This window comes from Microcaecilia unicolor, chromosome 4, assembly GCF_901765095.1.
Source record: "Microcaecilia unicolor chromosome 4, aMicUni1.1, whole genome shotgun sequence".
Taxonomy (NCBI): Eukaryota; Metazoa; Chordata; class Amphibia; order Gymnophiona; family Siphonopidae; genus Microcaecilia; species Microcaecilia unicolor.
Genome location: NC_044034.1, coordinates 17,110,068 through 17,132,263, shown reverse-complemented (window position 1 = coordinate 17,132,263; position 22,196 = coordinate 17,110,068). Strand labels below are relative to the sequence as shown.

The window sequence follows — 22,196 nt, the reverse complement described above, 5'->3', positions numbered from 1 at the left end:
ATGCTTTTCATTCAGGTAGGATTTACTGTTGTACTATGGAGAAGGTCAAGCAGGAAAGAGTTTCCCAAGCAGTGGAAGATACAGTAACTCTTGTCCTCTGCATTTCCCACGGAAGGAAGGATCCCGTCCTTGAGCAGCAACATCCTAGTTTGGCTTGTCTAAAAGGGAAAACACATGGGATCCCAAGCCCCACCATCTGAAGACTGCTGCCACCTCTCCCTTCCCTACCATGCAGGCAATCCGGCTGTCTCAACCACCCCTTACTGCCATGTACCTTTGAGTTACGCTCCTAAATTGGTCTCCTTGAAAATTTACTAGGGCTGAGTTCCTAAATGTATACTAAAAATGTCAGAAAACTCCTAAATTAATGTAATCCCCCTGGTAAACTGGGTTTGAGAATTCCCCCCCCCCCCCCCCTGGGAGATTTCTAGAACTCTCCAGATTCCCTGAGTGGGAGGGTGGAGGAGAGCCCAGCCCAGGGGGAGGATTAGGAGAGAATACGTGAAAAAAGATGTCATAGTGAGGGGTGGGTTACGAAGGTTATGGAAGTGTTTGGTTGCCTTCGCCCCCACCAAGACCCGCGAGAAGAGGGGGTATCTTAATCGGGCCCAATAACCTAAGACTGACCAAGGAGTATTTGCTGTTCATAAGAGCGGTAACTGTGAGACCTCTGGATGGGTAGAAAGGGTTAAACCCCCGGGAGCACCCGAGGCAGCAGCTCGAAGAAATGCACCTCTGGAGGAGTAGGAAAGACTGGGAGGTCCGATCCTACTACTACTTAACATTTCTAAAGCGCTACTAGGGTTACGCAGCACTGTACAATTTAACATAGAAGGACAGTCCATGCTCAAGGAGTTTACAATCTAAAGGACAAATGTACAGTCAGTCAAATAGGGGCAGTCTAGATTTCCTGAAAGGTATAAAGGTTAGGTGCCGAAAGCAACATTGAAGAGGTGGGCTTTGAGCAAAGATTTGAAGATGGGTAGGGAGGGGGCTTGGCATAAGGGCTCAGGAAGTTTATTCCAAGCATAGGGTGAGGCGATGCAGAAAGGGCAGAAGTCTCGCGAGGCCGCCGCTTGAACTCTCGGCAGCCATTTTGAATCGGCACCGGGAGCAAGACTGTCTGCAGACATGCCAGGCAGGAAAGAGGGGGCTCTTTCCTGCCCCCCAAGAGGTCACTAGACCACCAGGGCACCACGCTAAAGTAAAGGAGGGGAGGGGAGGATAGGACACCCTAAGGGCCCGCCTGCCCTTCCGCAAATCCGGATAAACAGGCAGGCTGGAAAAGACCTGCCCAGTTGCCATAGCCGAGTAAAGCCGGACGTATGGTAACCCTAAAAAAGATGGACATTGTTATTTAGAGCTGGTACTTGGCACATCCAGGTTACAGAAAGGTGCTCTGACTGAGCAGCTGCCCACCTAAGGGATTAAGGTAAGACACCTCCTTAAACCCCCAGTGGTTGCAGCCCCCCCTCCCTCTCCCCTGAAAAGTGAAACCGGAAGGGGATACCAGGCTCTATGACCAGCTTCAGGAACTGTGAATATTCTTAATAACCCTCCATACAGATCTGAGCCTAATGGTCAGTGCAGTAGACACCAAGGGGGACACCAAACGAAGCAGATACGTATGTGGAAAACAATATTTAATTGATATGGATCAATAAAAAATTAACAAGCCCGACACAGGCCGTGTTTCGCCCCACTGGGCTGCATCAGGGGCTAATCGATATCTATAAAAACATATAGTCTCCACTTGAGTATCTATTTGTTGAACTCGCAATTAAAACGCACACTTTGACAGATGGCACTTCACAAAAACAAACCTAAAATCGTGAACCGACATATGCCACCATACAAGTATCTGTCAAAGTGTGCATTTTAATTGCGAGTTCAACAAATAGATACTCAAGTGGAGACTATACAGTGGTGGAAATAAGTATTTGATCCCTTGCTGATTTTGTAAGTTTGCCCACTGACAAAGACATGAGCAGCCCATAATTGAAGGGTAGGTTATTGGTAACAGTGAGAGATAGCACATCACAAATTAAATCCGGAAAATCACATTGTGGAAAGTATATGAATTTATTTGCATTCTGCAGAGGGAAATTAGTATTTAATCCCTCTGGCAAACAAGACCTAATACTTGGTGGCAAAACCCTTGTTGGCAAGCACAGCGGTCAGACGTCTTCTGTAGTTGATGATGAGGTTTGCACACATGTCAGGAGGAAGTTTGGTCCACTCCTCTTTGCAGATCATCTCTAAATCATTAAGAGTTCTGGGCTGTCGCTTGGCAACTCGCAGCTTCAGCTCCCTCCATAAGTTTTCAATGGGATTAAGGTCTGGTGACTGGCTAGGCCACTCCATGACCCTAATGTGCTTCTTCCTGAGCCACTCCTTTGTTGCCTTGGCTGTATGTTTTGGGTCATTGTCGTGCTGGAAGACCCAGCCACGACCCATTTTTAAGGCCCTGGCGGAGGGAAGGAGGTTGTCACTCAGAATTGTACGGTACATGGCTCCATCCATTCTCCCATTGATGCGGTGAAGTAGTCCTGTGCCCTTAGCAGAGAAACACCCCCAAAACATAACATTTCCACCTCCATGCTTGACAGTGGGGACGGTGTTCTTTGGGTCATAGGCAGCATTTCTCTTCCTCCAAACACGGCGAGTTGAGTTCATGCCAAAGAGCTCAATTTTTGTCTCATCTGACCACAGCACCTTCTCCCAATCACTCTCGGCATCATCCAGGTGTTCACTGGCAAACTTCAGACGGGCCGTCACATGTGCCTTCCGGAGCAGGGGGACCTTGCGGGCACTGCAGGATTGCAATCCGTTATGTCGTAATGTGTTACCAATGGTTTTCGTGGTGACAGTGGTCCCAGCTGCCTTGAGATCATTGACAAGTTCCCCCCTTGTAGTTGTAGGCTGATTTCTAACCTTCCTCATGATCAAGGATACCCCACGAGGTGAGATTTTGCGTGGAGCCCCAGATCTTTGTCGATTGACAGTCATTTTGTACTTCTTCCATTTTCTTACTATGGCACCAACAGTTGTCTCCTTCTCGCCCAGCGTCTTACTGATGGTTTTGTAGCCCATTCCAGCCTTGTGCAGGTGTATGATCTTGTCCCTGACATCCTTAGACAGCTCCTTGCTCTTGGCCATTTTGTAGAGGTTAGAGTCTGACTGATTCACTGAGTCTGTGGACAGGTGTCTTTCATACAGGTGACCATTGCCGACAGCTGTCTGTCATGCAGGTAACGAGTTGATTTGGAGCATCTACCTGGTCTGTAGGGGCCAGATCTCTTACTGGTTGGTGGGGGATCAAATACTTATTTCCCTCTGCAGAATGCAAATAAATTCATATACTTTCCACAATGTGATTTTCCGGTTTTAATTTGTGATGTGCTATCTCTCACTGTTACCAATAACCTACCCTTCAATTATGGGCTGCTCATGTCTTTGTCAGTGGGCAAACTTACAAAATCAGCAAGGGATCAAATACTTATTTCCACCACTGTATGTTTTTATAGATATCGATTAGCCCCTGATGCAGCCCAGTGGGGCGAAACACGGCCTGTGTCGGGCTTGTTAATTTTTTATTGATCCATATCAATTAAATATTGTTTTCCACATACGTACCTGCTTCGTTTGGTGTCCATCTTGGAGTTTGCAGATTGATTACCCTGCTGTTTTCGTAGATACCAAGGGGTACAGGTTCAAATCCCACTCAAGCTTTTATTTTTAAATTATTAGCCCTCCAGAGACAGAAAATAACTTACTTTGCCTGAATAATAAGACACCTGCAAGCCTGAAGCAGGGGCGTAGCCAGACCTCACAGTGGGAGGGGGCCAGAGCCCGGGGTGGGGGGGCAATTTTGGTCTGCGGCCCCCCCCCCCCCGGCCGCTCCCCACCCACTGCTGCAGGAAATATCTTGGCTGGCGGGGGTCCCCAACCCCCGTCAGCTGAAGTCTTCTCCGGCACTGCCCTGCTCTCTCTTCCCCCTCACATCCTGTATGCTGCTTTTAGTGAAACTGAGAATGCTCAATTTCACTAAAAGGAGCGTGGAGGACGTGAGGGAGAAGAAAGAGCAGGGGCAGGCAACGCAGCATCGCAGGAGACCAGCGCTGGACAAGGCTTCAGCTGGTGGTGGTTGGGGACCCCCGCCAGCAAACCCAGGGGCCCAGAGGAAATTTGAGGGGGCCTAGGCCCCCTGTAGCCCCACGTAACTACGCCACTGGCCTGAAGGCTATTGAAGTGGTGTACAGTCAGGTGCAGTAGGTATTTTTCTGTTCCTGGAGGATTCATAAGTAAAACAAAATCACAAAAAGCTGAAGTAGGATTTGGATTGGAGTGCCCTGATGCTCAACCCACTGCTCTAATCACTAGACCACCCCTGTATTCTGCATGGAGGTAGGTGTGGTTATTTTTTAAGATGGACCTTCCTATGACGCCACGCAGATGTCCACGACAATTTGTTTTCCCCATTCACAATTTGGATGTTTCCGTTTGGAAAATGGACGTTACATGCTGGGCATTTCCAGCTCACCGACGTCACTCTCACATGTACTTTAGAACAGACTGTATCCTGTTTTGAAACGCATGCAAGATGGGTATCCGTTTATGATCTACTGACTTGGACGCCCATATTCGGAGTTGGGTTTCCTTTCTAAAATGCCGCTCCGCAAGTGCGCATTTTTCAGCTTGCGCTCTCTCCTTGTCCTCAAACTGGCCATTTCTGTTTGCTGTTCACACCAAATGTTGATTTTGCAGGGTGTAACAACCACTAATCAGGTGATATTCATCCCACGGCAGCCACTGGTTTTAAAGCCTCTAACAGCCACGGACTGAATTAGACCCGGATAATAAATGTCAGGCCGCATTCAGGTGTTTGACAAACACAGAAATTATGCAAGAGTCGATATTCAGTGTTTAACTTAGATTGTGAGCCCACTAGGGACAGAGAAAGTATCTGTATATAATAACATTGTAAACCGCTTTGCTGGTACCTTGAAAGGCGGTGGCGTAGCTAAGTGGGGCCTGAGGGGGCCTGAGCCCCCGTAGATTTCGTCCTGGACCCCCTCCCGACGACCCTCTCGACCCTCCCCCCGCAAACCCTCCCCCCCCACCGCCTACCTTCGCTTTTGCTGGCGGGAGAGGGTTTGCGGTGGGAGGGGGGGTCAAGAGGGCGGGAGGTCGTGAAAAGTGGCAGCGGGTCGGCAATGAGGGGGGCAGCAATAGAGGGGGGCAGCAGCGCCGGGGGGGGGGGGGGCTAAAATGTGCCCCCTCACCTCGGGCTCTGGACTCCCCTCCCACCTAACTGGGCAAAGACAGGACTGTATTACGTACAGACATAAGTACATAAGTGTTGCCATACTTATACATACAAAGTACTCAAGTACAAATTAACATATGCATCCAGCTTCTCCTACATCAGCACACAACTGTGGAACGCACTACCAAAAGTCATGAAAGCAACGAACGACCACCTAAACTTCCGGAAATCACTAAAAACTCACCTGTTCTAAAGGGCATACCCCGTTGACCCAACTTAGATGCCTAAACCTTGCAACACAACAAAAGCAAAGCCTGAAACAGACATCGCATAACTCTTCCTCTCTACGAATCCCAGCATGTCTATAACACGTGAACCTTCTTCAACCACTACAACTCTTTGTACGTTTCTCTGCCGGAGATGGCGAACGCCTCTACGGTATTATATAAGCCACATTGAGCCTGCAAATAGGTGGGAAAATGTGGGATACAAATAAATAAATACTGGGACAGACCGAAGGCCCATCAAGCCCAATACCCTGTTTCCACAAGTCACAAGTACCTGGCAAGATCCCAAAATAGTACAATGCATTTTATGCTGCTTATCCTAGAAATAAGCAATGGATTTTCCCCGCCCATTTTAATACTGGTCTATGGACTTTTCCTTTAGGAAGCCATCCAAACCTTTTTTAAACCCTGCTAAGCTAACTGCTTTTACTACATTCTCTGACAACAAATTCCAGTGTTTAATTACACGCTGAGTGAAGAAAAATGTTCTCGTTTTAAATTTACTACTTTGTAGCTTCATTGCATGCCCCCTAGTCCTAGTATTTTTGGAAAGAGTAAGCAAGCGATTCACGCCTACCCGTTCCACTCCACTAATTAGTTTACAGACCTCTATCATAGCTCCCTTCAGCCGTAGTACCAAATATCGCCAGTGCACACAATTTCTAGGTCATCCTTGACTCTGCCCTTAGACTGCCCTGACTGTGCCAGGGTGATCAGAGCCAATATTCACACAAAGTGGAGGAACACACAGTCCCTTCGCACACCAGCAAGAGAGAGCCCAAGGAGTAGGGTAGGTAGGCTCTTCCAAATGACCAAGGGAGATGTCATTTTGAAAAGGTGAACTTTATTGAAACAATACGAAAGACTCGACACAGCTGCTGTGTTTCGGCGTCAAAACGCCTGCCTCAGGAGTCTCGTGTTGTTCGTTGTCCAAAGGTAAGCAACGTATTCAAGGTCACATGCAACTTTAAATAGTAACCTAGTAGATGACGGCAGAGAAAGACCTGTACAGTCCATCCAGTCTTCCCAACAACAAGATAAACTCAAATGTGCTACTTTATATGTATACCTGACCTTAATTTGTATCTGTTATTTTCAGAGCACAGACCGTAGAAGTCTACCCAAAGTCTGTGGACACGTAATGACAGAAGTACTGGACATGCGTAAAAAATTAAATTACCGCCTGGGCCACGCAGTAGCCAGGCAGTAGTTCCGAACTGGCGCGTGCTGGGCGCGCATAGGCACCTGCGTGGCTTAGTAAAAGGGCCGCTTAATGTTGCAACGCAGCTTGAATTTACTTGCCCTTTGATATTTCTAAAATTCATAGCTGCCGAGAGGGGGGGGGGGGGGGCCTGCTGCCACAGTCCCACCTGCCCTCCGTCGTCAACCGTGTGCCCCCTGCATTGAAATCGCAGTCTCACCTCCGTGAAAGAAGTGCTGCAGGCAGCAGAACGCCTCCCTTTGGCCCTCCTTCCCTCACTGTGTCCCGCCCTCGTCTGACGTAACTACCGCTGGGGCGAGACACAAGGAGGGAAGGAGGGCTGAAGGGAGGCGTTCTGCTGCCTGCAGCGCTGCTTTCACGGAGGTGAGACTGAGATTTCAATGCAGGGGGTCCGGCCCGGTGGCGGACGGAGGGGGGGAGCGAAGGCGACCTTGGGGGGGGTAGGGGGGAGCGGCAGTGGTGACCTCGGGGGGGGGGGTGGAGGGGGGAGCAGTGGCTTCAGCAATCTTGGGGAGGGAGCGGTGTCGACCCTGGGGGGGTGGAAGGGAGAGTGACGTCGGCGACCTCGGGGGGGGGGGGGGGCGGGCCGGCAAGGGCAGAAGGCGGGGCCCCGGGCCCAGCCCAGTCTCTCGGCGGCCCTGCTAAAATTCTATGCTATTTATTGGGAAACTCATATATATAGTGGGATTACAGAATCCTAGCGCAAGTCCACATTTATTTATTTATTTACCACCTTTCTGAAGGAATTCATTCAAGGCGGTGTACAGTAGGAATAAATCAAACATGAGCAATAGGCAATTACTGCAGTAAAATTATTCAAATAACAATACAAAGTATGGCATTGTTTATGCAGTAAACGCTGCTATTGTAAAACCCATGCACCTAACTGTTTGACACGCCGACTCACCCGTCCCCTCCCAGGCTCAAGCCCCCATGGAGTTGTGCGCTCAGGAATTAGAGCACGCAGCTTATAGAATGCTGACTAAAGTCAATTAGTGCCAATTAGCACCAACAATTCAAGGGCTTATTTCTAAAACTTGCTAAGTCTACTACTATCTACTATCATTTCTATAGCGTTACTAGACGTACGCAGCGCTGTACACTTCAACATGAAGAGACAATCCCTGCTCAACAGAGCTTACAATCTAACTAAGACAGACAAACAGGACAAATAAGAGATAAGGACAAAGAGTAACAAGATTCCAGAGTCCCAAAGAGTAGCAATATTCTGTGCAGAATCCCAGAGAGTAGCAAGATTCCGCAATCCCAAACACTACTACTTATTTCTATAGCGCTACTAGACGTGCGCAGCGCTGTACACTTGAACATGAAGAGACAGTCCCTGCTCGACAGTGCTTACAATCTAATTAGGACAGGCAAACAGGACAAATAAGGGATAAGGACAAAGAGTAGCAATATTCCAGAATCCCAAAGAGTAGCAAGATTCTGCAATCCCAAACACTACTAATCATTTCTATAGCGCTACCAGATGTACGCAGCGCTGTACACTTGAACATGAAGAGACAGTCCCTGCTCCACAGAGCTTACAATCTAATTAGAACAAACAGGACAAACAAGAGATAAGGGAATATTAAAGTAAGGATGATAAAATAAGGGTTCTGAACAAGTGAATAAGGGTTAGGAGTTAAAAGCAGCATCAAAAAGGTGGGCTTTTAGCTTAGATTTGAAGTCGGCCAGAGATAGAGCTTGAGGTACCAGCTCAGGAAGTCTATTCCAGGCATGTGGTGCAGCAAGATAAAAGGAACGGAGTCTGGAGTTAGCAGTGGAGGAGAAGGGTGCAGATAAGAGAGATTTACTCAGTGAACGGAGTTCCTGGGGAGGAATGTAGGGAGAGATGAGAGTGGAGAGGTACTGAGGAGCTGCAGAGTGAATGCACTTATAGGTCAATAAGAGGAGTTTAAGTCCATTTTAGTTGAATCAGAGAAAAATCAATTTTTCATATACACACAAATATTTTTCATTTCCCACAAGGGGTGGAGTAAATATACATTCAAAAAGCTAAAATCTGATCATTACAAGTGTTGTTCAAAATCTTGCATAACTTATGTGTTATACATGTGAAAAAAAAAGCTGAATTTTAGTGAAATCTATGCATTTCATTCTGTGCCAACCTTATCACATAAAAATCTTGAAACAGAAGCATGGGAAGGGGCATTTTTGATACGATGTCTAAATCTGATTTTGGACGGTTTGTTGAAAACATCCAAAATCAAGTGGCGAACATAGTGATTTTCGAACCAGAAAAGCATCTGTCTTTTTCTTTTGAAAATGGCCATTTGCTAGATGTTTTTGTGCTCAGTGTATTTTTCTTTGAGGACTTTTCCCTTTTTGTGACTTAATCGTGATTGAAAGAGGTCTAGATTAAAACGTCTTAACTTTTAGCCTTGGACATTTTTGCTTTGTTCTAATATGGCAGAAAAGCGTCCAACTTGCCCCCCCCCCCACCCCCGACATTCCCCCTTGTGATTTGGACGCACTGTCTTTGAACTGCATAGAAAAACATCTTTAAAACGGATTTTTAAAATAGCGATTTGGTTGTTTTTTGGACCAAAAAATGTCCATCTTGCTGCTTTGTGCCGCTTTTTGGATGTTTTTGTTTCGAAAATGACCCCCCATAATGTGTTAGGTGCAACATATTAACAATATTGAACTAAGATTACAACAGTAAAACATTTTTTCTGTTGCCTGTTTATCCAAATATGTCACTACAAGTGTGTTTTTGCACAAAGTTGTGCATAGTGTTTTGCAGTTGAGCGATTGTGCTTAGAATATGCTTTGAGCAACCACTTTATTCTTTGACATATGATACATATCTAGTATCTAAATTTAATAAAAGGTATTAATTGTGACTTTTATTTTTATTTATTTTTTTTTTTTCTGTGTGTTATCAGACAATTATGGATTTAAGCTCCACCCCTGGCCTCACCCCTAACCCCGCCCCCTTTAGCCTCCCCAAACAGTTGGGCCACCAACCGCCTATGACTACATGTAACAAAACTGGCATAGCACATTACTGGCTGCTGAATGCCACGCTACCTGGTAGGTTATGGCCATAGAGCATTCAAGACGTAACTGGTTTTGGAATCAACATCCACCTAGACTTAGCTGATTTTGGAAACAAATAATATTTTAACTTGGCTGCGGGTAAATGACAAACACACTTTTCATCTCCACAATTAATTACACTGGTAGAAACAATATCCTTCATCCATACAAAACGATAGCACATTTTTTGCTGAAAGTGGATGTAGCAGTTGTTCAAATGGTTGTTAAGGCCAATTAGCATCTAATTAGTCTTAATTTATGCTACATGCATCTGACCTCAGTACTTGGAAATTTGAGCAACTTTCTAGAATTAGGAGGTAAGGGGGAGAGGGTAATTCTATAAAGAGCCATCACGCTTAGCGACAATTCTATAACGGCGTTAAGGTACGTCTAACCTATTACAGAATAGTAGCGTAAAGCCGATTTGCAGTGCCAAAACGCAGGAACACTAGGTTATGGCAGGCATAAGCTGGCGTGCCTAAATGCGCCTTGCGATGCGCATCTGATACTATTCTATAAGGTGCATGCATTGTTAAGCGGACTGACCGTGACATGCCCATGCTCCTCCCACTGGTACAACCTATTTGCTGTTACACATCATCTCCCTAATTCTATAAAAGCCGTCAAAAACTGTATGGGCTCGTGCAATTTAACAGAATAACGAGCAAATTAGCACCAATAATTGGCTTTTTAATCAGCAATTACTGGCACTCAGATTTAATTGGATTTTACGCATGAGTAGAAAGAAAAAGGTGCAGTGGAATTAGAAAAGGTGCAGAGAAGGGTGACATAGATGATTAAGGGGATGGGACGACTTTCCTACGAGGAAAGGCTAAAGCGGCTGGGGCTCTTCAGCTTGGAGAAAAGGCGGCTGAGGGGAGATATGATAGAGGTCTATAAAATAATGAGTGGAGTGGAAAAGATAGATATGGAGCGACTGTTTACGCTTTCCAATAATACTAGGACAAGGGGGCATGCAATGAAGTTGGAGTGTAGTAAGTTTAAAACAAGAGAAGATTTTTCTTTACTCAGCGCATAATTCGACTCTGGAATTCGTTTCCGGAGAATGTGGTTAAGGCGGTTAGCTTAGCAGAGTTTAAGAAAGGTTTGGACGGCTTCCTGAAGGAAAAGGCCATAGAATGTTATTAAATGGACGTAGGGAAAAATTCACTATTCCTGGGACAAGCAGTACAAAATGCTTTGCTCCGTGGATCTTGTCAGGTGATTGTGAGCTGGATTGGCCACTGTCGGAGACAGGGTGCTGGGCTAGATGGACCTTTGGTCTGTCCCAGTGTGGCGATGCTTATGTCTTATGCAGAAATGGGAGGATCATGGGCGGAACGGGGGGGCATTCCTAGCATTGGTGGAGATGAAAACGGTAACGGAATTAAAAAATGTGTGGGATAAACATAAAGGAATCCTGTTCAGAAGGAATGGGTCCTCAGAAGCTTAGCGGAGATTGGGTGGCAGAGCCGATGGTTGGGAGGCGGGGCTAGTACTGGGCAGACTTCTACGGTCTGTGCCCTGAAAATGGCAGATACAAATCAAGGTCAGGTATACACATAAAGTAGCGCATATGAGTTTATCTTGTTAGGCAAACTGGATGGACCATACAGGTCTTTTTCTGCCGTCACCTACTATGTTACTATATTCATACAGTACATTTGTACCAGCTGAGGTGCAAACTGGTGAGACAGTTACAGTTGATGTAAACGGCCGCACCTAAAGTTAGCCACGATTCCCAGGTGTGAGCAGTAGCCTATAAACCGCGCCTAACTTTAAGTTCAGCTTCCAGAATAGCGCTTTTTCAGCGCCATCTATAGAAATCACCCCCATGTAACTAGTTCCCCAATTTTACAGAATTGCGCCTGGCATAGACATGAGTACATGGCAATCTGTGACCTCATTTACATGCACAATTCGCGATCATCTTTGTACAACTATCCTTTAAAAACGCAAAGTGCCATTTAAAAGAAAACCAAAGCAGGACAAAGGCAGCAGACTTGAATGCTCAGGGAGATTTTGCCACTCCTGATGGTTCTGCTTAATTGACCTTTGAAGATGGGAATTGTTTTGCAGGACCAGAGAAGGGCAGGCGGTTGTCCCTCTTCATCAAAGTGTTAATGGAGGAGATAAGTACCTGACTTCAGCCATGGGTAAATTAATGAAGCAGACGGGAGAGACAGTAGCAGTAGAAAAAGGTGAGAATTTCTCTGCACAGGTAATTGAGGGGTCTGGAGGGGTGGGGAGGAGGCTCATTTTCAAACTCATTTAGGTAAACAGCTGAAAACTGCTCTCCTCTGGCTGAACTATAACATACTTTTAGCTTGTCTTCATGTTTAGGTTGGGGGGGGGGGGGGCAGCAGCATATGTGCATCAGAATTTAAAATCTATGCGCACTATTTTGCCTTTCCCCAGCCACTTTGCAAACAGCATTTAGCAAAAGCGAAACAATGCAGATGCCCTCTGAAAAACTCCTGCAACGTACATCAAGTTTTGGTTTTTTTTTAAGTGTCATCACGAAAAGCACACAGCAAGGAGGACTATTTAAAGTTAGCCCGGTCGAGTCAGGGACCAGGGTGTGATGCTCAAAGGGGGCTAGACTCAGAATTAGAAAAAAAACCCCTCTCCTAGAGCCACGGTGGATGCATGAAACATCCTCCCAAGTTAGGCAGTGGAGGCAAAAGTGGATAAACCCCGAGGATCCATCTTCAGAAACAAAGAAGTGATTGGGTCAAAGACAATGGGCAGAGTTAGACGCGCTGGGCCTGGTAGTCCTGCTCTCTCTAGTCGTCCAAGTTCAAGCCTGGCTCCCCCTCCTCCCACAACGGTATCAGCTGAGAAGGTTATTAAGCAATCGGGATCTGAAAGCGAAAGGAGACAGGGATACAGTCAGGGTGGGCACCACTCACAGGCCTGGATCACGTCCTGGAAGCTCGCCTTCTGCCTCCTGTCCCGCTGCTTCAGCGCCCTGATGATGTGCCGCTTCCAGCCTGATCTGGCGGCCCCGGCTCCCCCTCCCCGGCTTAGCCCCTCCGCGGCACCAGGGACCCCAGCCATGGCCAGTGCAGCACTTCCAAGCTCTCTGGGGCTAGGAAAGTGCTGTGGCACAGAGAGACAGGGGCACGGAGTGGGTGGGGCTGAGCTTGAGGGGCGGGGCTGCAGAAGCCGAGGGATGGGAGGGAGGTGCGCAGGGGGGTTGGGCCTAGAGGTGGATGTGGGCGGGTCCGCGCCGTTCAGGGGAGGTGAGTCCCGAAAGTCCAAGTGAAGGGTCTGAACGGCTAATGGGCGGTGCCCAGGGGCGGAGACGGGAGCCTAGCACCGCCCAGGTCAGAGCGTCAAAGGGTAAAAAGGAGGGGGAATCCTCATGACGTCACAATGGTACGGAGGGAGATTCCCCGTCTGTCCCGAGGCTGGGAAGCAGGTAGAGTGCACGTGGAGAGATTTCCCCCGACCAGGGGAGCTGTGACACTTAACAACCACTACTTATCATTTCTATAGCGCTACTAGACGTACGCAGCGCTGTACACTTGAATATGAAGAGACGGTCCCTGCTCCACAGAGCTTACAATCTAATTACGTCTCTCTGCGCTTGATCTGCGCAGGAAGTAATTAAGGGCAACTTGGGCAAGTACAGATGAGGGATTCCAGGGGTTGGGGAGGGGGGGGGGGGGGAGGAAACATTCTCGCACACCCGTGCACTGGCTCCCTATAAATGATGAGGAGCGCGTTCAGCCATCCTGGGTTTTGTTCTGTAGGAAAAACAACGGGACGTGTTGCCCAAGGTATTTAAAGAATTAAACCTTTTTTTAGTAAAGCCTCGAGGTAGAAAATGAATTATGCCACGTCCTTAATGTGCCTTTAAATGAGAAACTGCTTCTCTCTATTAATTCTAATTTCTCTTGTAGATGGGCATCTAATTGCATAAAATACCTTGAGATTAAAGTTCCTAATCATTTTAATACTCTGTATAAGGTGAAGGTCAACTACCCAGAGGTAATGTGAAGGAGTGGAAAAGATTTATGTTACTCTATGCTAATCTTTTCATGGACGGACAGAATAATGATAAGCCTGAAAATAAAAGTGAGGGTCAGAGCTGCTGTGGAGAAACTTCAGCCTTAGACACCCACCCCCACATCTCCAGCACCCAATTTTAACTTTGTCAGAATTGGTGCTGTATTCTGTCCCCCCCCCCATACAGTTTCAGAAATTATCATCCTAATATCGCCTCTTCCAGAACAATCCTGTTAAAACACACACACACAGGTAAATGGGCCATTTAAAATTGCCCACCCTCTGTGCCACACTGGTGTTTCTTGGAGTTTCTGTCAGGTCCTATGTTGCTTTTACTACAGCTGCTATTTGCCTGCCCCAGATGTTGCTGCCCTAAGTGATCACCTGCTTTGCTTAAGGCTCCTTATAGGAATTTTATTTTTGTTACATTTGTACCCTGCACTTTTTCCCACTCATGGCAGGCTCAATGCGGCTTACATGGGGCAATGGAGGGTTAAGTGACTTGCCCAGAGTCACAAGGAGCTGCCTGTGCCGGGAATCGAACTCAGTTCCTCAGGATCAAAGTCCACCACCCTAACCACTAGGCCACTCCTCCACTGTTTGAGATGCTACATGGAATGTTGCTATTCCACTAGCAACATTCCATGTAGAAGTCGGCCCTTGCAGATCACCAATGTGGCCACGCAGGCTTTTGCTTCTGTGACTCACAGACACAGAAGCCTGCGCAGCCTTCTACATGGAATGTTGCTAGTGGAATAGCAACATTCCATGTAGAATCTCCAATAGTATCTATTTTATTTTTGTTACATTTGTACCCTGCGCTTTCCCGCTCAATGCGGCTTACATGGGGCAATGGAGGGTTAAGTGACTTGCCCAGAGTCACAAGGAGCTGCCTGTGCCGGGAATCATCGAACTCAGTTCCTCAGGACCAAAGTCCACCACCCTAACCACTAGGCCACTCCTCCTAAAGCATTAGTGTGAGCTTAACCCCAGCTTAAAAGGGTTTCCTGCTGGACCAGCTGAAGCATCCTGCTGTAAAAGCCCAATACTCAAATTTAAATGTTTTACTTTCCTTTATTTCAACTTTTGTGTTACCCAGTGCGTTTTTTCTAACAAAAAAAGGTGCTGATACTCAAATGCCAGGCTACCCTTCAGGGGTGGGGTGATCACTGAAGGACCCACCCCACAATAGCCAGCCCCCCTGCAACCAGACCCAGAATCTATGACAAGGCAGAATTGGTGTGTAGAACCTGAAATTGTTCATTAAAACTTGGGGACCATGGGTCAATTTTAGCAGAGAATGGAAAAGGTGCCGGTACTCAGTACCTCCAAGTACCCCCTTTAAAAAAGCCCTGGTGTTAACAAACAAATGTAAAATTTGAAATTAAACAGTACTGTACTGCACTGGGGGGGGGGGGGGTTCTTCCACTTCTGTGTTTGGACAATAAATAATTGTTTTGAATTTTATCTGTCACTTGCACTGAGACTTTTTTTTTTTTTTAACAGTTACATGTCAACTTCATTTTTTCAGGACAAACTATAGTCCCAATGAAACGGAATCCACTGTACCTACAGCAAGTGTTAGTAAATTTCAGAGCTGAGATCACGCTACACGTGCCCTGGCTTAGGAGTGAGGTTCATTACTGTCACAGTACGCACAAAGCTAACCCGTTTGGAAACACTTCCCCAAAGGAATTATTGTGTTTAGATGCCCAAAAGCATAAAAAAATATTAAGAGGCACTGATCTAACCTGGAAAGTATGGCACACCGGAATCTGTGTGCACACTTAAAAAAATGCCTATAGTGGATGGGCAAAGTGGAAGCTGAGCAGATTCGTTCCACGTCAGTGAGCTGTGAGTGGGTTAGATCAGGCTCAATGCTCCTTGACCTGGTACAAAGGAATGTGACTCATCACTGATGCATTGCCCATTTCTCCCCTCGGAATACTGAATCAGATTCATGAGGAACTGAAGGTCAGACCATCCCATGTCTATCTAACTTACATAGTAGATGACGGCAGAAAAAGACCTGCACGGTCCACCCAGTCTGCCCAACAAGATAAACTCACATGTGCCATTTTTTGTGTATACCTTACCTTGATTTGTACCTGTCTTTTTCAGGGCACAGACCGTATAAGTCTGCCCAGCACTATCTCCGCCTCCCAACCACCAGCCCCCGCTTCCCACCACCGGCTCTGGCACAGACCGTATAAGTCTGCCCAGCACTATCCCCGCCTCCCAACCACCAGCCCTGCCTCCCACCACCGGCTCTGGCACAGACCGTATAAGTCTGCCCAGCACTATCCCCGCCTCCCAACCACCAGCCCCGCCTCCCACCACCGGTTCTGGCACAGACCGTATAAGTCTGCCCAGCACTATCCCCGCCTCCCAACCACCAGCCCCGCCTCCCACCACCAGCTCTGGCACAGACTGTATAAGTCTGCCCAGCACTATCCCCGCCTCCCTACCACCAGCCCTGCCTCCCACCACCGGCTCTGGCACAGACCGTATAAGTCTGCCCAGCACTATCCCCGCCTCCCAACCACCAGCCCCGCCTCCCACCACCGGTTCTGGCACAGACCGTATAAGTCTGCCCAGCACTATCCCCGCCTCCCAACCACCAGCCCTGCCTCCCACCACCGGCTCTGGCACAGACCGTATAAGTCTGCCCAGCACTATCCCCGCCTCCCAACCACCAGCCCCGCCTCCCACCACCAGCTCTGGCACAGACTGTATAAGTCTGCCCAGCACTATCCCCGCCTCCCTACCACCAGCCCTGCCTCCCACCACCGGCTCTGGCACAGACCGTATAAGTCTGCCCAGCACTATCCCCGCCTCCCAACCACCAGCCCCGCCTCCCACCACCAGCTCTGGCACAGACTGTATAAGTCTGCCCAGCACTATCCCCGCCTCCCTACCACCAGCCCTGCCTCCCACCACCGGCTCTGGCACAGACCGTATAAGTCTGCCCAGCACTATCCCCGCCTCCCTACCACCAGCCCCGCCTCCCACCACCGGCTAAGCTTCTGGGGATCCCTTCCTTCTATTGGGTTTATTCAGCTGTCATTAAGGCATAAAAGTATATAAGAAGCAGGGCTGGTGTAAGGGTACTGGGCACCTTAGTCACCCCATTGGCATTTAGGCTCCAACCTCCCCCCCCCCCCCCCCAAAAAAAAAAAATCATGCTTTTAAATATTAATGTGTATGAGCTGTGCCTCTGCATCCCTTCTAGTCACCAGACAGACAAAGGGAAATCTGGAATTCCAGCAAGGCTGAAAGATTAAAGTATTTATCACCTCTACAGCACTATTGTGTGGTTCCAGGTACAGCTAATAGGAGTCTCCCTGACTTTTCATCAAGGGTGGCAGCCAACTGTAAGTGATAACTAACCCATAACAGCCTCGATTATCTTGTTGGGAGAATTACTAATCCTTTCTGCACCTAGCAGTAGAAATTGTGCTAAGAAGAAATGTGGTCGACCCCTGCCACCCCCAGTGGTAGGACATAGGAGTTTATAGCAGGGGCACAGTCAGACCTTAACGTTTGGGGGGTCCGGAGCCCAAAGTGGGGGGGCACAGTATGGCCTGCTGCCTCGTCGCAACACCACATACCTTAGCTGGCGGGGGTCCCCAACTCCCGCCAGCTGAAGCCTTTGCGCATTGCCTGCCTTGCTTCCCCTCACGTCGCGTGCATGCTCGGTTTTAGTGAAACTGAGCGTGCACGAATTGCGCACGCTCAGGTTCACTAAAAATGAGCATGCACGTGACGTAAGGGGAAGCAGGGCAATGTGCAGAGAACAGCGCTGGAGAAAGACTTCAGCTGGCGAGAGTTGGTGATCTGTGCCAGCCAAACCAGGGGCTCTGGATCCAGTTTGATGGGGTGGGGGGGGGGGGGCCAAGACCCCCAAGGTCCCTCTTAGCTATGCCACTGGTTTATAGGAGTAAAGCATTGCTGAGAAAACAGAAATGAAGTACAGGCGAGACTCCCCCCCCCCCCCCCCCGCGATATTCAAAAACATTTAACTGGCCAGGAACGGCACCTTGCTAGTTAAATGATACTTAGCTGACTAAACGCTAATATTCTGCATGAGATACAGCCTTATTTTCGAAAGTGATGGGCGCCCAGATTTCGAACCAAATCGAGAGATGGGCGCCTTTCTCCGGTGGGCGCCCAAATCGGTATAATCGAAAGCCGGTTTTGGGCGCCTTCAACTGCAATCTGTCACGGGAACGAACAAAGTTGACGGGGGCGTGGCGAAGGCGGGACTGGGTCGTGTTTATCGGCTGAGCAGAGATGGGCGCCCTTGGCCGATAATGGAAAAAAGAAAAGCGTTTTTAGTGAGAAGTTGGGTCACTTTTTCTGGACCCTTTTTTCTCACGAACAAGCCCCCAAAAAAGTGCCCCAACTGCCCAGATGACCACCGGTGGGAACCGGGGATGACCTCCCCTGACTCCCCCAGTGGTCACTAACCCCCTCCCACCAAAAAAAAACCCAACTTTAACAACTTTTTTTTCCAGCCTGTATGCCAGCCTCAAATGTCGTACCCAGCTCCATCACAGCAGTATGCAGGTCCCTGGAGCAGTTGTTAGTGGGTGCAGTGGGCTTCCTCCAGGTGGACTCAGGCCCATCCCCCCCCTCACCTGTTACACTTGTGGTGGTAAATGGGAGCCCTCCAAACCGCCCCCAAAACCCACTGTACCCACATCTAGGTGCCCCCCTTCAGCCATAAAGGCTATGGTAATGGTGTAGAGTTGTGGGCAGTGGGTTTTGGGGGGGGGGGGGATTTGAGGGGCTCAGCACCCAAAGGAAGGGAGCTATGGACTTGGGAGGTATTTGACTTTTTTTTTAAAACTTGTTACAAGTGCCCCATAAGGTGCCCAGTTGGTGTCCTGGCATGTGAGGGGGACCAGTGCACTACGAATCCTGGCCCCTCCCACGACCCAATGCCTTGGATTTGTTCGTTTTTTGAGCTGGGCGCCTTCGTTTTCCATTATCGCTGAAAAACGAAAATGCCCAGCTCAAATCCGCATATATCCAATGCATTTGCCGGGCACAAACCGTATTATCGAAAGAAAAGATGGACGCCCATTTTTTTTCCGAAAATACAGTCTGTCCCACCCCTTCACGTACCCGTTCTCGGACATAGACGCCCATGGAGATGGGCATTCACGTTCGATTATGCCCCTCATAGCCATCTATGTCGTGTGATACAGCCGGTCAATGCCGCTATTCATTATCTGGCTGTCTATGTTTGACGGCCAAATATGGCTGCGTCAATAGATGGAATATCTTTGGCCAGTTTGAACTTAACCAGCTCTGAATATCAGCTTGGCAGGTTAAGTTCAAAACGGGCAAAAATAAACCAGATACTCGATGCCAGTCACCGGAAACGGCCCGGCATTGAATATCCAAGCTCAGCACCGGTCACAGAAATTAGCCAGGCTAACTCCCGTGGTCTGAATGTCAGGCCTCCCCACATGCTTCGTCATGAAGAACATTGACTAGACTAGGAATAGACTCCCTGAGCCGGTGTGTCAAGCTCCATCTCTTGCTGTCTTCAAATCTAGGCAAAAGGCCCACCTTTTTGATGCTGCTTTTAACTCCTAACCCTTACTCACTTGTGTAAGTACCCGTATTTTATCATTCCCACCTTGTTTATTCCCTTATCTCTTATTTGTCCTGTTTGTCTGTCCTAATTAGATTGTAAGCTCTGTCGAGCAGGGCCTTTCTTTTCATGGTCAAGTGTACAGCGTTGCGTACGTCTAGTAGTGCTATAGAAATGATAAGTAGTAGTGTTTGGAATTGCGGAATCTTGCTACTCTCTAGGATTCTGCACAGAATCTTGCTACTCTTTGAATTCCGGAATCTTGCTCCTCTTTGGGATTCTGGATTGTTGCTACTCTTAGGGATTCCGGAATCTTGCTACTCTTTGTCCTTATCCCTTATTTGTCCTGTTTGTCTGTCCTAATTAGATTGTAAGCTCTGTCGAGCAGGGACTGTCTCTTCGTGTTCAAGTGTACAGCGCTGCGTACGTCTAGTAGCGCTATAGAAATGATAAGTAGTAGTGTTTGGGATTGCAGAATCTTGCTACTCTCTGTGATTCTGCACAGAATCTTGCTACTCTTTGGATTCCGGAATCTTGCTACTCTAGGATTCTGGAATCTTGCTACTCTTTGTCCTTATCCCTTATTTGTCATGTTTGTCTCTCTTAATTAGATTGTAAGCTCTGTGGAGCAGGAAATGTCTCTTCATGTTCAAGTGTACAGCGCTGCGTACGTCTTGTAGCGCTATAGAAATGATGTAGTAGTAGTAGTAGTAGGCCTCATGTGCCCAGAAACTGGTAAAGTGCAAGGGCCTTGAAGAGAATTCTTCACCCTGTGCCTTGGGACTCAGCATCTTCTTGCTTGTGTAGCCCCTAGAGATCGCCCTGAAACAGGGGTCTTGCCTGACATCTGTCAAATACTTAAAGAATATTTAAGCTCTGGAACTCGTTGCCAGAGGATGTGGTAACAGCAGTTAGAGTATTTGGATTTAAAAGAAAAAAAGGTTTGGACAAGTTCCTGGAGGAAAAGTCCATAGTTTGCTATTGAGACAGACACGGAGGAAGCCACTGCTTGCCCTGTGATTGGTAGCATGAAATGTTGCTACTAATTGGGTTTCTGCCTGGTACTTGTGACTTGGCTTGGCCACTGTTTGGAAAACAGGTTACTGGGCTAGATGGACCATTGGTTTGACCCAGTATGGCTACTCTCATGTTCTTATGTTATGTTTAAACAATTCCCTTGGAGGTACCATTGGGAAAATTGAACACTTTTTAATGTAAATGTCTTCATCAATTTTCAAGATCCTCCAGCTTCTTAAGAATTATTTTATTTATTTATTTTACATTTGTATCCCACATTTTCCCACCTATTTGCAGGCTCAACGTGGCTTACATAGTACCGTAAAGGCGTTCGCCAATTCCGGTATGAACAAATGCAGTAATGTTGTGGTAGAATAAGGTTCGTGTGTACAGACACATTAGGGAATCAAAGAGAGGAAGACTTATTATATGTCCATTACGAGCTTTGGTTTCATTGTGTTGCAGGGTACAGGCATTTAAGTTGGGTCGGTGGCAGTGGTGTGCTGGAGCTTAAATTTTGCTCCGACTTGCGAGCCGGTTGTTACTATGTGCGAGCCAGCTCTCCTCCCTCCCTCCCTCTCTCCGGATCCAGTCCCTCACCTGAGTCGCCTTGTCCATCGAATTCTTCGGGGCAGGCAATCTTGCCTGCCTGCTGCCGGCACTGACCCTCCCTCGCTGCCGGTTCGCTCTTTAAAAATGGCCGCCGAGACTTCCAGAGGTGAACTCGCGAGACTTCTGCTGAAGTCTTGGTGGCCGCCCTTGTAAGTCTCGGCGGCCATTTTGAATAGCGATCCGGCAGCGGGGGAGAGTCAGCGCCGGCAGCGGGCAGGCAAGACTGCCTGCTCCGAAGAATTCGATGAACAACTCGGGAGGGGGTGGCAGGGGAGAGAAGGGAGTCAGTCGCTGGGCATGGGTGGCTGAAGGGGGGGCAGGGGAGAGAAGGGAGTCGCTGGGCATGGGTGGCTGGAGGGGGGGCAGGGGAGAGAAGGGAGTCGCTGGACATGGGTGGATGGAGGGCAGGGGGAGAGAAGGGTCGCTGGACATGGGTGGATGGAGGGCAGGGGAGAGAGAAGAAATGCTGGACATGGATGGAGGGGAGGGAAGAGTGAGGAAGGAGATGAGATGAGGGAAAAGGAAGAGAGGAGAAAAACTGCACATGGATGAAGAAAATAGGCAGAAGCTGAGGACCAGAAATGAAGAAGAAAGGAGGAAAGAAATAAATGGAAAGGAAGCCCTAGAAGCGGAGTTAAGAGGACAGATAGCAGCAGAATCGGATACTGGGCCAGCATGATCAGAAAAACAAAGTCACCAGACAACAAAGGTAGAAAAGATCATTTTATTTTCATGATAGTGTTTGGAATATGTCCACTTTGAGAATCAGGTGCTCAACATTAAAGTTTATATTTATTTACTTATGGCATTTTATCCCACATTAAACATGAATTAGATTGGAACCTGGGATCATTTAATTTTTTTTTCCTGGAGTAATGCATTGCCCTCCCTCCCCCCAGGCTCTCTCCCCGGCTATAGCCAGCTCTGCAATTTGGGGGGGGGGGCGCAGAGGGGGACCGGGGAGAGAGCCTGTTGTTAAACATTTACCAGCACACCACTGGTCAGTAGGGTATGCCTTTTTGAACAGGTTAGTTTTTCATGATTTCCGGAAGTTTAGGTGATCGTACGTTTTTTTTCACGGCTTTTGGTAATGCGTTCCAGAGT

The 22,196-nt window shown here is 47.9% G+C and overlaps 1 protein-coding gene across 1 annotated transcript in view; it reads right to left on the bottom strand.

Moving 5' to 3' along the window:
* Positions 1 to 12,940, bottom strand: part of ATG16L2 (autophagy related 16 like 2) — a 104,605-nt gene extending 91,665 nt beyond the window's left edge. The window contains exon 1 of the mRNA XM_030199316.1: positions 12,757 to 12,940. Within this exon, the coding sequence (XP_030055176.1) occupies positions 12,757 to 12,904 (148 nt within the window). The 5' untranslated portion in view covers positions 12,905 to 12,940. The remainder of the gene's footprint in view (positions 1 to 12,756) is intronic.
* Positions 12,941 to 22,196: the final 9,256 nt, after the last annotated feature.